This window comes from Cebidichthys violaceus, unplaced genomic scaffold, assembly GCF_023349555.1.
Source record: "Cebidichthys violaceus isolate CVI_PGR_0920_01 unplaced genomic scaffold, fCebVio1.0.p SCAF_13, whole genome shotgun sequence".
In the NCBI taxonomy this organism is placed as follows: Eukaryota; Metazoa; Chordata; class Actinopteri; order Perciformes; family Stichaeidae; genus Cebidichthys; species Cebidichthys violaceus.
The window spans coordinates 7,041,538-7,059,911 of NW_027176296.1; the positions used below are offsets into that span (position 1 = coordinate 7,041,538).

The following is an 18,374-nucleotide window of genomic DNA, read 5'->3' on the forward strand; positions in this document are numbered from 1 at the left end:
GGCGCCATGTTGGATTGCTTGGATATGTGAAATCTCGCGAGAGTTCAGACGTGTCGCGCTCCTTGACGTCATAGATTGTAAAAGTTTCGTATAAAAACGTTGGAGTCTACTCATTTAGGTCTCAGACCGTCCAATAGTTAGCTAAATACATGCAATATTGCTACAGTCAGACAAGAAACATTAACTCCTAATGCAATGTCGATATGTTTTATAGTTAATCCCTGAAGATTTAACTTCCTCTCTCCACTTTATTCAGATCTCCCTTGCTGACCTGCTAACTATGAGCTCAGTGTTCACATTACCAGAAACGTGTGGGCAACACATTGTGAAACCGTTTCTGAAAGTCAAAGCTCAGCCAGCTTAGCAAATTAAGACAGACATGTTTTTCAACATTTTATTTCACAGGAATCCATGGAAGGGCTTGGTTTTGAAGTTGTTGAGTCAAAGGGCTGAACAGATGAAGACACTTGCATAATTATGTTGACAATAGGATTGGGCTTTTTTTTCCACAGCAAACATTTATGACATGTCAGTAGGAAAATGTGTTTTTATTAACATTAGAGAGGGTGCATTGTAGTTAAGTGAGGCCCACGTTAATGTGTCCTTTAGTTTTTAAAAAAGGACATTAATTAACATCTCAATAAATCTTCCATTGTTCACCAGCTGGCCAACTTTCAACTAGTTACAGAGTAAGATGTTTTATAACCAATGAGGTGATAGCTGAAAGAGACTGAAGACAAAGACATTAAAAAGACAGCATCAAAGACTACAATAGTACATGTAGGCATGCAATACTGATTATATACATTTATGACAGACATGCAGAGCAGCAATGAGACAAAAGTCATTTTAGAGATCTCAATAAAAACGGTATAACTTAAAGTGATATTCCATTTAATTAAAAAAATAAATGGGGAAAAAAAAAAAACACTTCACTGATTTGCCCTATATTACTGAGAATTTAAAAACCATTACATTTTTGCCTCAACTAGCTAAATACAGCTGCAAATAAAACCAAATTCCTAGAATGTCAAACTACTCCTAGAAATTAAGGACATAGTAGCTAGTATTTCTTTAACTTGAAATAAGCAAATCTTAAAATAACTGACCTTCAGTAAACAAATAGTTAATTGGGAAAAAGACTAAAACTTCACCACTTTTGTATTTATCCAGTCATCCAGACTTATCGCCTTGGTTCCTTGTGATGAAAATCACAGATGTCCTGACAGGTAGTTAGAATAAAAAACATTTAAACGCTACAAAGGCACCCTACAAATGCTCCACGATACCTACCTCCAGCTCAACTCCCAAACATCAGACTAACACATGATCAGGCTTTTTGTACATGACAGACAGACCGTGTGATCCAATTAGACCCCAGTCCTGATCATCATGACTCTCAGGTGTGCAAGTAATCAATGACGTAATGATTGGCCCTCTCTCCGCCAGTGAACTCTTGTCTTCAAAAATGAACTCCATAAACACCTCAGGAAAGTTTTATTTCGTATGAGAGCATCAATTGGATAGTTAAATATTTATCTTTTAATGGAGACACATTTTCACACAAAGAAATACTGAATGGTTAACCACATATTGCTATTTTCAACTCTTGTTAAATTGTTTAAAAATAAGAAATAGCTCAAATTATTGCACTCATAACTATCTTTTTATAAACCTCTGATGTATAAGTTTGGTCTTTTGGATAACAGTGGTGTATCTCTGCTTTTTTATTGCTGCTATTAGTGCAGTAATTACATTTTTTAAATTTAGTAGAGCTTGATTTATGTGACCTGTTTGTACATTGATTCTGGTCCTTTTCTACAATAGAACATTAGTGCTGCACAATTAATCACATTTTTATTAAAGTAGCACTATGGCCTATACTGCAATTTATACATTAGATTACATTACATATAGACAATATTTGTTAAAGGCAAAATGTGTGTCAAAATACCATTTTAGATTAATAATGTTCTCACTGCAGAGATGTCCTGGGGAATTATCACTCCCTCAATTATGACAATCAGTCAAAAATATTTTCAGTTAGATCTTTTTTTATTGTTCTGCCCAACTTCTGATATCACTGTTTCATGGGCAGGAAGTAGCCTAGTATGAGAAATAAATAAAAAACATGTCTTTAGAGAATTTAGTGTCAAACATTTTTAAAAGATTGAATACACCTGCGGATTTAGCTGAATGTTGTACAGTTGGAAGTTTCAATCTCAGAATAATAAGAAAACAGAAAACACTGGCAATCCATTAATTAAAACACAGGGTTCATTTAATTGAAAATCTTCTAATGTTGACATGTTACACGTTAGGAAAACCACAGGTGTAAATTGTATAATTAATGAGACTTCAGGCTCTTAAGCTTACTGGCACACTTGAATATAAGGGAGCCATCGTTCGTGACACCTGTGTCTTTCCTGCTGCGTAAGAGTGTCTGCTGTGAGAACATCCTGTTGCAGGCATGTTAGCAGCCTGAAGTGATGTTTATATTAAACAGTGTTTATGGTAATTAACCTCAGTGCATGAACACTTTACTGTTTCTCTCAGGCGTGATGAGATGAAAAGGAAAACCAGGTAAACTGCAACGCTTAATTACTTCACGCTGTTCTTGAGATTTCTGAATTGAGATGCAGACCAGACGGTGTGGCATCAAAAGAATTTAATAATTCAACTGGGTGAAGTTCACAGAAAGACATTAAAGCTACCACTGAGACTTTAAACTCACACTGACCGTTCTACTTGAGGCATCAGTGCACATTGAGCAAAGCTGCTGAACTGTCTCAACTATTCCTGAAAAATATTTGGTTATATTTGGCAAAAAGCAAGACTAAATTAAAGTAATACTATGGTCCAGCCTGACTATTTCTTTCCTTTTTTTTTAAAATGTGCTAACTTTGTAACTTTTCCTGTTTCTGGGATTTTATTAATATCAGTATATCACATAATAATTTTACTTTGTTTAGCACTTTTCATACATCAGTGATAACTTAAAAAGGAGATCAGCAGAAAAGGCTAATGGAGTTAAAAAATGTAAAAACAATCACATCACGATATGTACCAAATTATACAAGAATGATCTAGAATTTTAAATGGCACTAAGTCAGTGAAGAGCTCTATTTTATAAATAACTTTATTCATACATGCAGCGCATAAATAGATTTCACTTGACTGTCTTCAGATCTGAGAATTGAATCTCAAGTCATGAGATCTCACACAAGGTTGATCTGTTCCTCCCTTTATGTGCTGTTCAAAGTATTCAAACAAAACATAACATTCTGTTTGGTTATAATGAACTACTTAACTACAAACTCTTTGAATTGTACTCTTTGCAGTGCGACGCATCTGTGAGAAGTCTCCGCTGGAGGGAGACAAACGCACATGAAGTCACTCATCCATGCTCATGTCCTCTGGTGCTTGTACAGAAAATCCTCTGCAGTTGCATCATTTAATTTCCTCCTGCCTTCTGATGTTTGCAATGTTGAAATAGAAGTTATGCAATAGACAGGGTGTTTTATCTGTGTCTTTAGATTTTAAGTGCAGCAAATAAAAATGTAATAGTAATAATGACACCTAAAAATATCAATGTGTTCACTGTGGTAAAATACATTGATAGTTGAGCTGAAAGTATTGTTTTTTGTTTAATTCATTAATTGTTGTAAATGCCAAATATTTGCTGGTTGCTGCTACACAATGTGAGGATTTGCCATTTTCATTTAATTTTAAAGTTTTTGAGTTATGGATTTTGATTGAATAGACTAAAAGTTGATACAGCTGAATTTTAACCACAGGAAAGCAAATCCTGACTTGAAGCAGTGTTGAAACAACACACTGGAATTTTAGCCAATTCAGCAGAAGTCGTGTATTTCCAGGCAGATCATGAGGTGGCACACTGGAGCTGCAGCTCTTGCAGCAGGTTGCATCAGTCTCCTCAGATCAGGCCTGTGCAGCTGTGAGCAGCTCCGCCGCCCCCCGCCGCCCCCCCAGCTCATAACGAACAAGGTGAAACCACCTTCACATTTCAGAGTGAGAGACGACAACTGAGCTCATATTTACCAACATCCAAGGACATGTTTGACATAGTTGGCTCAGATATCAGGGAGTGTTCCTGATTAAAAGATTTACAGCACAGAATCAGATGAAACTGCCTCAACCTTGGCCACCAGATAAGACTGTTAATATGAAACTAGTGATACAGGAGGGCTCAGACAAAGTAAAGTTTTCACTTAAGCCCTTTTTAAAAAGACGACAATCAGACAAAGGTTTAGTTTAAAGCATTTTATTGCTTTTTTTTTTTTTAGAAAAACAATACAAAATTCTGTAGCAACTGGCATAAATGTTGCCTTGAGTGAACTGCAATCATTCACATGGTACAGTAAAGTGCTTATTTTAAATCAAAAATATTTTTGTATTTAAAGGATGTATTTTAAATTTCTTCCCATGAACACCACAGGCTTGGGGTGATTCGGATAGTGTTAAAATCTCCACTCTTCATTAAAAATAAAGAATTGAGGACTGAATCAACAGACAGAATGACCCCACACCATGTTCATGAAATGAACCACTTAGAAAACATTTGATCAATGTTGCTGGATTGTAAATGCTTTTACCTGTGGGCTACATTCAAATCGTGGGGAGGTTGATGGACTGTCCATTTGAATGAATGACTGGATTTTAACACTTCCTTACTTCAAAACGACGTACAATATAAAAATTGCGAGGCTTAAGGATATAACTTTGTCCCCCCCCAATAAAAGGCAGTCCAAAAAGCTACTGCCATTTGACAAAAGTAGAAATGGTCATGACCAAGAAAACTCCTATATACACCATTCAGGATATTAAGAGTATGGCCAAAATCTGTGCGTTTGAGTAGCCAACCCTATCAAAAAAGTAGGGACCAACTCGTGTGATGCTCAACAGGGAGAGAAAGGCAGAATACTGAACTGTATAGGTATTTTCAAAACCCCAAGATTGCCTTAATCATCAGCTTAACGCTTTCAGATTACTGATAGCAAAGTAGTTTCCCAAATGAAGAAACAGCTGCATACACAAATTCAAGTAAGTCTTATTATAAGACATAAAACCCCCATATCAATGCATCTGTAGAAAGGTTTTTAGAACTATTACAGTGTCCCATTATCAGCATATTGACACCAAGAGAGCAGTTTCCAGAGTACCGTCGCTGCATTGCTGGTAAGAGGACATGGACAATCAGAAGTCTCCACTTCTCACTGCTAGGTGACGATCACATGTTCAACGTCATGACCTGAACCTTCTTTGGTGAAATGGCTACAGTGCTGTGAGACCTCATCACCAGTCCATTTCCTGTCATTACAGAATGAGCTTTAACTTAATCGGAATTAAAAAAAAATAAAAAAAATAAAAAATTGCCAACTCTTTCACATAAAAAAATAAAATAAAACTTAAAACTTGCCTTCACTGGGCATGAACGCTCCAGATCAACTTAAACTCTTTCCATATCACCTCATACTCCGAAATTAAAAACAAAACAAGGAAAACATCCGGTGTTTCACCTGAATTGAACCTGCATGAAAATCATAGAAAATAAGAGCTTATTAACAGCCATACCAAAAAAAAAAAAAAAATCAGTGTGCCACAATAACATGGAGTTTTCAAACCTGAAAAATAAAGTAAACTTAATACAGCTACATGTCTGTGGAAGACTTTTTTTGTTTTTCTTTTTGTGGAATGTTTTTCCTTTTTTGTAAATGAGAAAGGGTTGTCTCACACACCAAAAAAAAAAAAAAAAAGACTGGTGAGCCTTTGGGGGGGATAATGGTCAAGAAATGACACGAGTCACATTGGCCAAAATAAACTTTTCAAACCCCTGAAAGGAGTTCTAACCTTTACTGTCAAAAATATTCAAGGTTAAATCTAATGCATCAATTGATTTGTAGAAACAAAAATTATAACAAAAAAACAAAACAAAAAAAAAAAAGGATGCAAGTTGTGGCAAAGGGGACATTTCATGAATTCTTTACAATGAACAGACCCAATTTCACTTGCCAAGCCATTTAACATCAAACTTAACATAGATATACTTCAGAGCTAGCTCAGAAGTCTAGTTTTGGGGTGGCCATGCATTGTAACAAGTAAAATAGCTTCATTCAATACCATTGAACTTGACTGATGGTCTCAAACACTGAAAGATGTAGCCACAGATAATTTGGCCTATATGTTCACGTTTTAAACTGTATGAATGGCTGGCTGGGTACAGACATTATTTGCTCTCGGAGCTTTAAGTGCGTGGCCACCAAGCTAGATGAGTGGGTGTTTTATCTCAGACATTTATAGAGGAGGCTCAGTGTTGAGGAATTTATCTTAAAACGGAGACAGAAAGCTTTGAAGTCCCCAGCCATGTTAATGGGACGCACCAGGCACAGACAGCATTGGCTTACAGCCCCTCCAACCCCTTATACTGAATCCCTTTCGAGACAGGAACAGCCTTCATCTCGGCATATTGCATATAAGCTTGTACCTATGTGCAGATGGGCCATTGCATACACATACAGGCAAAGAAAACATTCCAGATAATGTAATTCACAGTGGATCCAGTTGCAACGTGGGAGCAGCACAACAGGTTGTCCTTTGGTGTCTGAGCTTGGTTTCGAAGATAAGTCTTCTGCACTGAGTTTTATGGAAAAAATAAAAAGAACATAACTTAACTCTTCTCTCTCCCAAATCCTGAACTGGCCCTCTCCCCCAACCTTTACATGCACGTGTGTGTTTGCTATATGCAGGCCTTGGGCTGATGTGCTTCAGAAGTGCTGCAGAAGGGCAGAAGGCATTTAGAAGAAGGGCTGCAAGCAGCATCTCCCTTTACAGCTAGGCAAGAGAGCCTGAATGGCAGAAGAACCAAGGCCAGCTAGAGTTGGAGAGGGGGGCCAGGATTGGGGAGAAAGTCTCAGGGTAGTCTTAGATCTGGACTTGAATCTTAACGGTAGGTCGGAGGTCACGATTGAGGAACTTCAGGCACAGTCTCCCACAATAACAAGAGGGGCCAAGAGCCGACGGAGCTCTGCAGCGGAGACGGGCCCTCCCTTCAGCTGGCTGTTTTGCTGCCTGCGCCTGGCCAGCTTGGAGTTGGAAAGGAGGGAGAGGCGCATAGAGGAGCCAGTAGCGGTGACAACAAATGGAACTTCCTGCTGCTGCTGGTCTTCTATGCCATCTTGTTCAGCCAGCTGCCGGTTCACAGCCATGGCCTTGTCAGCAAAGAATGTCAGATCCCTGGCATTGCTGGTTCTAAATGGAAGATCAGACACAAATATGGTTATTAAAATGACAATGTTAAAATATTTTATGTCAAGCATACAAAAGGAATACAGTCTGTTGCAGCTGTAATTAATGTTTTCTCACCTTTGATGCAGGATGGATGTTGATAAAGTGTCAAATGCACCCTGAATAAAATAAAACGAAAAGTTAAAACATCAGTGCTTACTAACCCTAAACATAAAGTGTCTGTGAGAGACATGTAGAAGATGATTTTCAACTTACCCCCTGGACCCAGGGGTGCTGCAGCACCTGGCTGGCACTCAGGCGGTTTTTGGCATCCCGAACCAGAAGTTTGGATATTAGGTCTTTGGCACTTGAGGAGATGTGAGCCCAGTCTTTCTCCGGAAACTCATATTTTCCTTCCTGGATACTCTCAAACAGTGTGTTCTAGAAATGGACATTAAAACATGTACCATCAGTTACAATAACCTTGATGGAGAAGATTAGCGTTGTTTAAGTTGCGCTAATGTCCGATTAAAGGACGTCGGGAAACTGCTGAATTATTGTGTCAAATTCTCACCTGGCAGGTGTGGCAGGGCTCTCCTAATTCCCAGCCGCAGCCTCCTCCACAGCGGCCCACAAAGGGTGGATAGCCACTGAGCATGATGTATAGGATGACTCCAAGGCTCCACAGGTCACAGCGCTTATCGTAAATTGTGGCCTCCTCACTGAAGGCCTCCACCACCTCAGGCGCCATGTACTCTGCTGAGCCACACTGTGAAACAAAAACAAGAGACAAGTTTGTTAACCACAGGGATGGCAAAAAGCAGTAACTATAGCAGGGCCTGCGGGCACATTCCTTCGTTCAGATACCTCATGGTTGCAAGTGTCAAAGCTTAGGGCCTTCTGTTGGGCTGTGTGGTGGGAGGGGGCCGCCGCCTATGTGACGGTCACATGCTTATGTGCAGTAGTGGATTCATTTAAATTGTGCTATACAGCTTTTCTCAATGTGTTAAAAGGACACCTGAGAAGGAACATCGCATACAGTTACATATCAAGGGTAGAGGAAGGGAGGGCTACACTCTAGTGAAGGAGGTTAGTGTGCATAGGCAGTAGCAGTGACTCACTGCTTTGACCATCCAGCTGTACACAAGCCAAGCAGAATAGCCTGAGGGCAAGGGTTGGCTCAACTCTGGCGGTACCTTGTTATGTAGCTAAGAAAGAAATTAGGCCAAACACTGAGCATGGAAAAGAGGATTGGTTGTCCTCCGGAGCCAGAGACTGAGCCCTCGTCGGTTATGTAACTTAGAGACAAACACCAAATACCGTTTTAATACTTTAGGAACAGAAAAGGGGAGCAGGTCTCTAGTTGAGCAGGACGCATATGTCCTTGTTGCCTTATATTATCCATCTACCAACGATAACATTTATATTCATTCGAAGATGTCTTACTTCAAGAGTTTGGATTCTTTGAGATTTCTAGAGGATGTCCTAAATATAGACAACTACTAGTATAAATTCTGAGAACCTGTTAATCCTTTTATTTTCAAAAGCAGAGGCCTGCATCCTGGCCTATATCCTTCCTTCCCTCTGTGGGTGAGCAGGCATCTATTGTGTCCCACTACCATGTCCCAGCTGTCTCCTAACTCCTCCTCCACCTCTCTGGACCCTTATGTAATGAAATTTGCAGCACAGGAATCTCGTCTCAGACAAAGGTGCTTCTGTCAGAGAGAAAAAAAAAACCAAAACAACCCCCACGTTTCCACCATCAACATCACCACGTTTGGGGCGACTGCCCCCATAGACAAGACCCCAAGATTCAGGCCAAATGCAGCTGCCACAGAAATAAAAGACACTGGCACAAAAGAATATGTTTGCCCACCAAGGTGCCCCACAACTGAAAGGCAATGTGATAGCTGTGCTAAACAAAGTAAAAACGGCAATTGTGGCTGATCAAGTCAGATAAAAATAGGAAAGATAAAAAGGTAAAGATAGCCAGTCTAGGACTGCCAGTAATAAGAGCTGAAGCGGGGGCAATAACGACAATCTAACATTTGTCCTTCCTGTGCTGCTGGTGCAAACACCTTCTGGACTTGCATCAGTCATATCCTCAAACTTTCATGCAGATAGCTGCTCATCAGCTGCTGCTGCCACCACAGGATTCGTTGGCATCGCAACCTGGGGCTTTCCTAAAACCATGTGACTAGTCAGGCCATACTGACACCACTGATGACACGCGCCTCAGCTGTTTGTAAACTACAGGATTATCTGGTGAGGCTTACAGGAAAAAGACCTGTTCTGTAGTCATGCAGCTGCACCTAAATCTGTGACATGAACAACAGAGGCAGTCCCTTGATTTCTTTTAACTCTATGCAGCTTGTGTGTAGTGTCTTCATGTTGCAGGTCAGCCCATTTCCCTACTGCTGCACATGAGCGTTGGCATTTGTGCAGTCAGATTTATTCCTTGCTGACAGGCTGTCAGTTACTTGTGCAGCGTTCCCAGTACACTAAAATTATCTTTTTCCTAGAAAGGTCCCCCTTTTCTTCCAAGTGTCCTTATTGTACTAGATAGCACACATCCAGAGAAAACTTCTACGTTTTTAAAAAGCAGCCACTGGATACCGTTGATTTAACACATTCACTTTGATCAGGAACATAAGCAATAAATGGAAAAGCACATTAAATTATGCAATAGCAACTGTAGGAATGCGGGCAGGGGAGTGGGGCAATAGTGAGATGAAAATCGGATAACATTGTTCCTGTGATCTGGGCATTGAAAACAAGCCAGAGCGCATGAGCAGAATAGCATTTGTCCCTCCCAGTTACCCTCCCCCTCCCACTGGTCTAGCCAATCACATCTCAGTTGCTAGGTATAGGGGGAAAGACTAACATTTCTAGAACATGCCTTATGCACAGCCTTTGTATAAAGACCATAAAGAAAGCGCAGACATGCACAAGCGTGGTTGGGGCCACTGGGCGGAGACTAAGCAGAAAGAGAGGGTGGATGTTTTTCTCTCATACCACAGGGAGAAAAAGACAAATGAACAAGAGTTGGGTGTGTTTTGGTTTCATTGCAACTTCATACCACAGGACATGGCCTTGTAAGAGTCACAGTGTGTTTCCTGTAGCCTTCAAGGCTATCGCATTGTGCTCTGTCCTCAGGCATCAATTTTTCTTCCACTGAAATATATTCATTAGATCAAGTCTTGTGGTTATGGTGAACAAAACTGAAGGATGAAATAGTAAAGAAGCAATCCTCATCAAATTAATTGGCACACACACACACACACACACACACACACACACACACACACACACACACACACACACACACACACACACACACACACACACACACACACACACACACACACACACACACACACACACACACACACACACACACACACACACACACACACACTAGACTGAACACGTGAAGCCTCTTAGGATCCAAAACTATCTTTCCATCAAATAGTCCAGGGATGGGCTCTATCCATTAGTTCTGCTAAAGGAAGATCAAGTTACCAGTGTAGAAAACCCCCCCACCCACCCGTACATTCCTGGAGGCTAAACTGCTATCCTTCACCTGCTCTGGTCAATCTATCCAGTGCCCCCCCCCCGCCCCAGACAGCCAGCAGACAGTATTTGTTGACACATAGAAAGGTTGCCAGTTCAACTTCACCATTCCCTTCAGAGTTTGCAAGGGTCCCAACTTTTCTGGGCAGCGTTTGCTTTGTGTCGCGACAACAGCAGGAAGAGCTAAACAATCATAACACTCAAGCTCATGGGCCTCAATATTTGCAACTGATAAGCAATAGGATGTTGACGTTTAAACGAGAGATATCTATCCCAGTGTTGCCGATACTTAGCATGATAAGGGAGGTAAGCTGAAGGTAAAAGCTGCCAGATTGGGACAATCGGGAGGCAATCCATCACAATTCAAATAAAGCCCAACACTGAACTACCGTAACCTCACAACACAACACTTTCTCTCTCCCAATCAGTGAGCTGCCTTGCATTTGACACCATTGAGGATTGCCCAATAGGTAAGCAGCCAGTAGGACACGATAAAAGCATTGTTTTACAACCCGGATCTACAGTCTTAGCTGTACTTGTACATTGTTGGCATGCATTTCCCTTCCATAGCACCATCCTATTCCCATTTATAACAGTGCGCCAAATGGTTTGGCAAACAAAACCAGCACAATATGCAGGTGGACTTACCGGAGTGAGGAGTTCGGGGGTGGAGATGGGTGAGCTATCGCTGTTCAGCTTGATCCCGCTGCCCAGGTCAAAGTCACAGATCTTGACCGGGGAAATCTGACAGAGATACAAGTTCAGAATCATTACCTTTAATCTACATTTTGATAAATTCACTGCATTTTGTGTAGAATATCTACTTGTGGGGCCAAAGACCTGTGCTGCCATTGATCATTACCAGGGTTCATATCATCATATGTAGTTATCTTATTAGTTGCCCTTTGAACCAATTAGGCTCCAAAATGTTTGTAGTAAACTCACCTTGTCTGCACTCTTACAGAGAATGTTTTCAGGTTTCAGGTCTCTATGTGCCATTCCTAAAAATAAAAAATAAATAAAAATAAAAAAGAGATAGACAAGACAGTTTTAAAAACAACAAGCAAGCTTTTTTTCCCCAATGCCAACAAATGAAGCCTTGTGTCCCATGGTCAGTTAGAACAAAACAAACGTGAAAATGTTCTGTAACAAACCAATTTGCTGAATGTTGAGCCTTTTTGGTGATCATGAGGAGCAATAACCAGTCTCGCCATTTTGTACAAGTGGTCTTACCCTTGTTATGCAGGAAATCTAGAGCGCTGGCGATGTCCTGCACAACCACACTGGATTCCTGCTCACTGAAGTGTCGTCTCTTGTGAATGTGTGCCAAGATCGACCCTGATGGGGGCAAAATAAAGTGAGCATATCAGCTCTATTTGCAAGTAAAAATGTGATGTTTAGAAATAAATCTGATGCAGGGATCACAAACCTCCTCTCAGCTTTTCAAACACCAGGTAGAATTTGTCTTCCTCTTCAAAGAACTCGACCAGCTCCAGGATATTGCTACAGAAAAGGAGAGAGCACTATGAGCCACTGTCAACAGAGTCATCTAGAAAGCATTTAAGTTGATTTATGCACTATGGAGTAAGAGGGCTAAGGGGCTTCAACTGAATAAGATTCAGCACAAATTGGGTCGGTCAGTCAGTCTGTGGTACCGTCTCCATACATTCATCAGTTGGCATTAATTTAGCTGATCATGACAAAAGGACATCACCTGTGGCCCTGGCACTGATAGAGCATCTCAACCTCACGGAAGACACGGCTGCGGCTGTGACCCGGTCTCTTCTCTATGATCTGTAACAGAACATAAGATCAGTCATTTTAGCCAAATATATTCCACAGAACAAATGAGTCCAACTTCCATATTTTTCACAGCATTAGGATGAAGATCACAACTCTGTTAACAACAGGCTCGATATATTCAATTCAATGTACACATGCATACACACAAGAATTTCCTGTTCAAGTTGTGACCACGATGTTGCTGCATTTAAGAAGGTTTACACTTTAACTGTAATTCCTGTAATCCAAGTTTTTTTACCAAGTTACTGGTACATGATTTATTTTTTTAATAATTAACAATGCAGTGATTTATATCCATGTATTTATTTGTTACATTTTGTTTTAAATAGTTAATGTTCAAGTCAAGCCTGATATTGCCTTACACATAAAGAATGATCCAAGTCACTTAAACCCAGTGAGTTTAAGGCGTATTAATTAAAAAACTGGTATCAGATCTTTACTCTGTATCGACCGATACCCAAAGCCCAAGTATTGCCCTCGGGACTGAAAAAGTTAGATCAATGCATCCCTAGAAATATGCTCTGCGGGCTAAAAACAGCCCATCGGTGAGAGTTAATGTTTGAGTGAAGGCCATCCACTCGCGCTGCACCACAAAACCCCACCCGTGGTTGTGTATAGGGTATTCATTTCATATACAGAGATCTGGAGTTAGTTTCCTTCCAGACCAGCCGCTTTCCTACCTTCATCCCAACCTGTGACACAGTTCTAAACATAGTTTAACCTACTTCCAGTACTGCCTGCCAAAGCAGAGACAACAGAATGAGAACGTTAACAAGCCACGGCATCTCTATATTTAGCCCTTCATCTGTGACCTATATTTAAATCTTAAGTGCTCTTAAGGAGCCATGCATGTTCTTTGAAACATCTCATAGGCTAATCCAAAACTGTTTACGGTAAACAAAAAATTATCACTAAATATAACTTTGTGCTGCCTTGAACTAAACCATCATGGGGCCACCAGCTGCACGATGCCCTGCCAAGAGAGACAGAAAGATAGACTGCTGACACCAAAGCAAAAAAGCCTGAATTTTCCAGCCCTAGTTGGTTATTGTCTGCTTGGGAGTCTGTGCATGTTTCTCTTCCTGGTAGCTGGATTACAGCTGCTATTGAAGCCCATTGGGGCCAGAGTTGCAGTGTGGGTGTGTCTAGGATTAACAGACAGACGAGAGGCCTGTGAGCAGCCCAAAGCCTCTGCACTGTTCTAGTCTGAGTCAGCAGCACAACGGCCCCCCAATCAGCTCGCTGATAATGGCATGCAGATAAAGAAGAAACTGCACAACATAGCTGACAAATGCAATTATCAACATGATAAGTGGGTAGGCGGTTATTAAAGAAGTACTAGATTTATGTCTGTTTTTCCAAATAAAAGATCAGAACAACAACCTGCTGCAAACCAAGGCCCCACCAAGTCATGCTGCATGTTCAATCGTCAACCAAGGGTTGGGAAATGATGCCTTTAAGGAGAAGGATTTGTGGGAGAAAAAGAGCTTCAGATAGGCACGCACTGCACAGCCCTCTGCTCACCCTTGGTGCTCCGAGGCTTTTGTTGCAATTGCAACACAGGGAGCCCACACATACAACTCACCCCAGTCTGGAGGGGGAGGGGAGAGACGGGACATCTGGCAGCAGCCCCCCAGACTCCTAAATGACCTCCAATAATGGCCTCCTCCCCCAGAACTGCAAAGTCCCAAGGGATCTACCAAACCATCCCCGGGTAAACAACGCCAACAGATCATAGTCACATGACAGAACGTGTGCTCCGATTCCTCTGAAATATGAATTGGTATGACATGGACACTTGTCCTATGGGGAACCAGCCTTGACCCATCAACACCTCTTCTCAAACTTTAACAGAATTTAACTGCAAAAAGGAATCCATTCGAAGTTTTAAGAAGAATAAAAAGCTTGACGTTTAAGCACAGTGTGGGATTAGTGGGTCAGGGGGCCAAGAATTTACAAAAGAAAAACAAGCCACAGTTCTACTTTCAGCAAAGAAAAATCTTTCACAATGTTTTGTTCCTAAAAATGTAAATGTATGTGTGTACACACACACACACACACACACACACACACACACACACACACACACACACACACACACACACACACACACACACACACACACACACACACACACACACACACACACACACACACACACACACACACACACAAAAGAGGAAGTCCCCTGGAGTCTCAAGTCATGTATTCACAAGTCCACAGCCCATTTGGACGCAAAAAAAAAAAAAAAAAAAAAAAAAAAAAAAAAAAAAAAAAAACTGTACTGAGCAAGGAGAACAAAGCAGCGTAAACACCCTGGGTCACAGCCCTCACTCAGTGCCCCTCCTTCCGCTCTATGTGGGTTTTGTTTTTGCACAGTAACCAGTACATTATGTTCTCACAACGAGCGTCCTCTGTAGGCAATAAGAGTAAAAAAAAAAAAAAAAAGAAAAAAAAAAAAAAAGGGGTGGTTGTATCCCTCCCAGCTCTGTGATAGGCTGGCCATCTGTAAAAACATTGAGGGGAAGTGTCTAACAGCAGCACAACAGACATGAGAGCCTGCAGACATCCACTTTAGAAAGCTGAACTAAGGAGGAAAAAAAAAAAAAATACCTTTCCTCAACAAGAGTTCTAAAGAATGACCAGAGAAAACAAGTAAACATGGCCACAATGACAGGCATCCCGCAGTAGGGTTTTCCTACATTTAGCACTTCTTTCTTCCTTCATCTTTCTACTCTCATCTCAAATTTAACCAAGCGCAGTCTCAGAAATGTAACGTCCCTATATTGATCACTAGCCATGGTACCCCTTACAGACAACAGGTGAGTGCTATGTGGCAACGACGACATTCACAGACTCGTGAGACAGAAGCACCGACTTGCAGGAATGAAGACGGCATGCATCATGCTAATGTTTTTCAAACACAACACGATCATGCATTGAAGTGTGTTAGAATGTCTGCTCGCTTACCTTGACAGCATACTCTTTGTTGGTGATGAGGTTGAAGCATGTTTGCACTCTGGCATAAGCCCCCTCTCCTAGTAACTCTTCATGCAGCCTGTAGACATCTGTAGCAGAGTTTCACGCGTTAGGAAAATACTGAGCAGAATCTCTCAATGTGCACCATACAATGTTTTATGAAGAGTTTTTTTCTGCAGTATGATACTGGAAATAAAAGCTTTTACCCTCGAATCGTCCAGAGAAACTGTCCGTTGCCCTGCAACGCTTTTTCTTCTTGTTTCTCTTCTTAGCATCGGGGATGTCGATAGGCCGGCTGGAGGGCATGTCTGTCAAAATAGGAGTGCTTAAATTATCATGTGCTAGTGAAAAACAATCCAAATATAAAAACTCAAAAAAAGCACCAAAAGGGAAAACAAAATGTAAGGGCAATCAGGGTGTTGAAAGTAAAAGAGGATAATGAGTGAGCTTGGTAATTATTGCAACTGAAGCATTGTCGATAACATTGACAATCTTCACAGATAAGACAAGTTACAGATATGGAAACACTTAAGTTAAAAATACTCACCATGTCTTGGATCAAAATTAAATGAATCCATAAGACGGGATCCATTTTTGGTGAAGTCGTCAGATTCAAAGGGATTTTGGCCCTAGAGAATGACAAAAATATGTGCTTGTTAAAGTATGCAAACGTTTCAATTGTTAGTCATAACTGATAAGAGCCTTTGTTATCTCTCATCTTTAAACCATAAACTGAAAGTTGGCTCAAAACAGGAAAAAAGCTGAAACTTTTAAAACAATTATTGCCAAGTAACACAAAAGCCAACAGCAGTCCTTCATAACATGTCACACTTTAATTACTGAACATACACGTGCAACCAGGCCACACAGCGTATTCATCGGCCATAAGACTTGGGAGAGTTATGTGTTTATATATAGCGAGGTCAGGTCCTCTCATACATGCTGACAAATGTGATCTGATTATAGAGACTTCGCAAAAGGCAAGATGATAGCAGCTCTGCATTTTCATCCTCAACTATTCTCAAACTCACCTTGAAAGAGCGGTGGAATCCAGTGACTTCGGTGATCTTATTTTGCACCATATTTGCTTCGATTTTGGATGGGGATTTTTTTGGCGGATATGCGGCGGCAGTGGTTTTTTTTGGTTATACCAATTTACACTTCTCCAAAAACAGAAAGTCGTTTCAGAGAGAGAGTCGCAAGTGATCACACTGCGCTGACTGGTCCGGTTGCTGCGGCGTTTTATACGGGAGCCCTGAGGACGATACACAAAAACACACCGCAGCGTTACAACACACATTACCGGAACCGAGTTTAAATAGTTTAAATAAATGCTTAACCTAATAAACGTGACCACGGCAGACTAACGTTAGCCGATATTCGTCACATGATCCTGAGGCAATAAAAACAATAACAGTGCAATAACAGCAACAGCTAGCTACCATTACAGTTCAACCCATGTTTAGCGTCACCGTTAAACTGGTTACAGACACTTCAATGAGCCAAGTTGAGAAGATGTAACATACAACTCATTACAATACTAAAGAGGGAGTAAGATAAGTAAACATATTGTTGAGCCCCGCTGTTTTTAGTTTAACAATGACGGTAGCATCTTCTTCAATAAGCGCAGGAAGGCCGCTGCAGCGCTACAGCCGTTAAGATAACATTAACAAGCTCGCGACACTTCCAAGTTGTGACAGATTTAACTTGAACGTCAGGTAACAAATGTTAGCTACCATTAATACTGCGACGTCACTGTAGTTTTGCGAGAAGAACGGTTATATTTTAAATTTTGAAAAACAAGTGACACAATTAATAACTGCTGTACTCAATTTTTCTTTTAGCGTACTCACCCCGTTGTTAATTTTATAGCTCCAGCGTTAGCGTCGTTGTTTGACCCGCTGCTTCACAAGCCGCAGAGGACAGTCAAGGGGGATAGGCCTGATAGTGAGTGCGTGGAAGGTGGTGAAGAAGTAACAACGGAGGTGTTTTTATAACCTCCCTGCTGACTCCTCCTAGTCTCCTCCCTCCGCAGGCCTGCATCAACTGAGTGGCAGCGTCACGTGCTTTTTGGAAACGGATATGGCGGCTGCGTTCCATTTCGTCTTTCTGCAGTAATTGTACCACTTCTCGAAGTAAGAAGCATAAATAGCTGCTCGCCGTGGTACAGAAGTCATACAATAAGAAATAACTTCGTGAAGTAGGTCATTTAAATAGGTTAATATCAACTTGGGCGAATATCTGACCGTAAATCACGAAAAGGTCCGGGAAACAAAGGTGGTAATACACACGAAACGGTACCCAGCCAGTGAGCTCTGTTCCGTTCTGGGGGTCTCAGTATAGGATGTATAGGGGAAAAAAACGGCTTGTACGTGCACGTCAACATGGTCAGCACCCACGGCTGTACCGACAAGAGAGATCTTAATGAAGGTGGAGAGAGACAGACCAGTTCCACCAGTTTAAATTTAGTCATAATAACTTTGTCAGACGTCAAGGCCACGTTAAATAGGAGCTACAGTTAACGTTAGCTAGTGTTATGAAAGAACAGCTTTTTGTTGCGATATAAACAATGACAAATACGTCTCTACAAGTAAAAGTCTTGCACTATACATTTTTATGAAGTACAACATGTACCAGTATCAAAAGTAAAAGTACTCACAATGACTCCTGTTGGTTATATTATTATACTGGATTGTACTGGTTACTGTGAATGCAGCATTTTTATTGCGGCTGCTTGAAGTAAAGTTACATTTATAGTGTTACATACTGTGGGT

The 18,374-nt window shown here is 40.9% G+C and overlaps 1 protein-coding gene across 1 annotated transcript; it reads right to left on the minus strand.

Moving 5' to 3' along the window:
• Positions 1 to 4,269: 4,269 nt before the first annotated feature.
• mknk2b (MAPK interacting serine/threonine kinase 2b) lies at positions 4,270 to 17,550 on the minus strand. The gene is made up of 14 exons (XM_068707570.1): positions 17,454 to 17,550; positions 16,632 to 16,855; positions 16,148 to 16,229; positions 15,807 to 15,908; positions 15,592 to 15,689; positions 12,533 to 12,612; positions 12,248 to 12,321; positions 12,052 to 12,156; positions 11,764 to 11,819; positions 11,467 to 11,562; positions 7,820 to 8,014; positions 7,522 to 7,686; positions 7,384 to 7,424; positions 4,270 to 7,269 (listed from the first exon to the last, which is right to left on the minus strand). Exons 2-14 carry the CDS (start codon positions 16,680 to 16,682, stop codon positions 6,996 to 6,998), a joined length of 1,419 nt encoding a protein of 472 aa, XP_068563671.1. The 5' UTR covers positions 16,683 to 16,855; positions 17,454 to 17,550; the 3' UTR covers positions 4,270 to 6,995.
• Between the last annotated feature and the right edge of the window lie 824 nt (positions 17,551 to 18,374).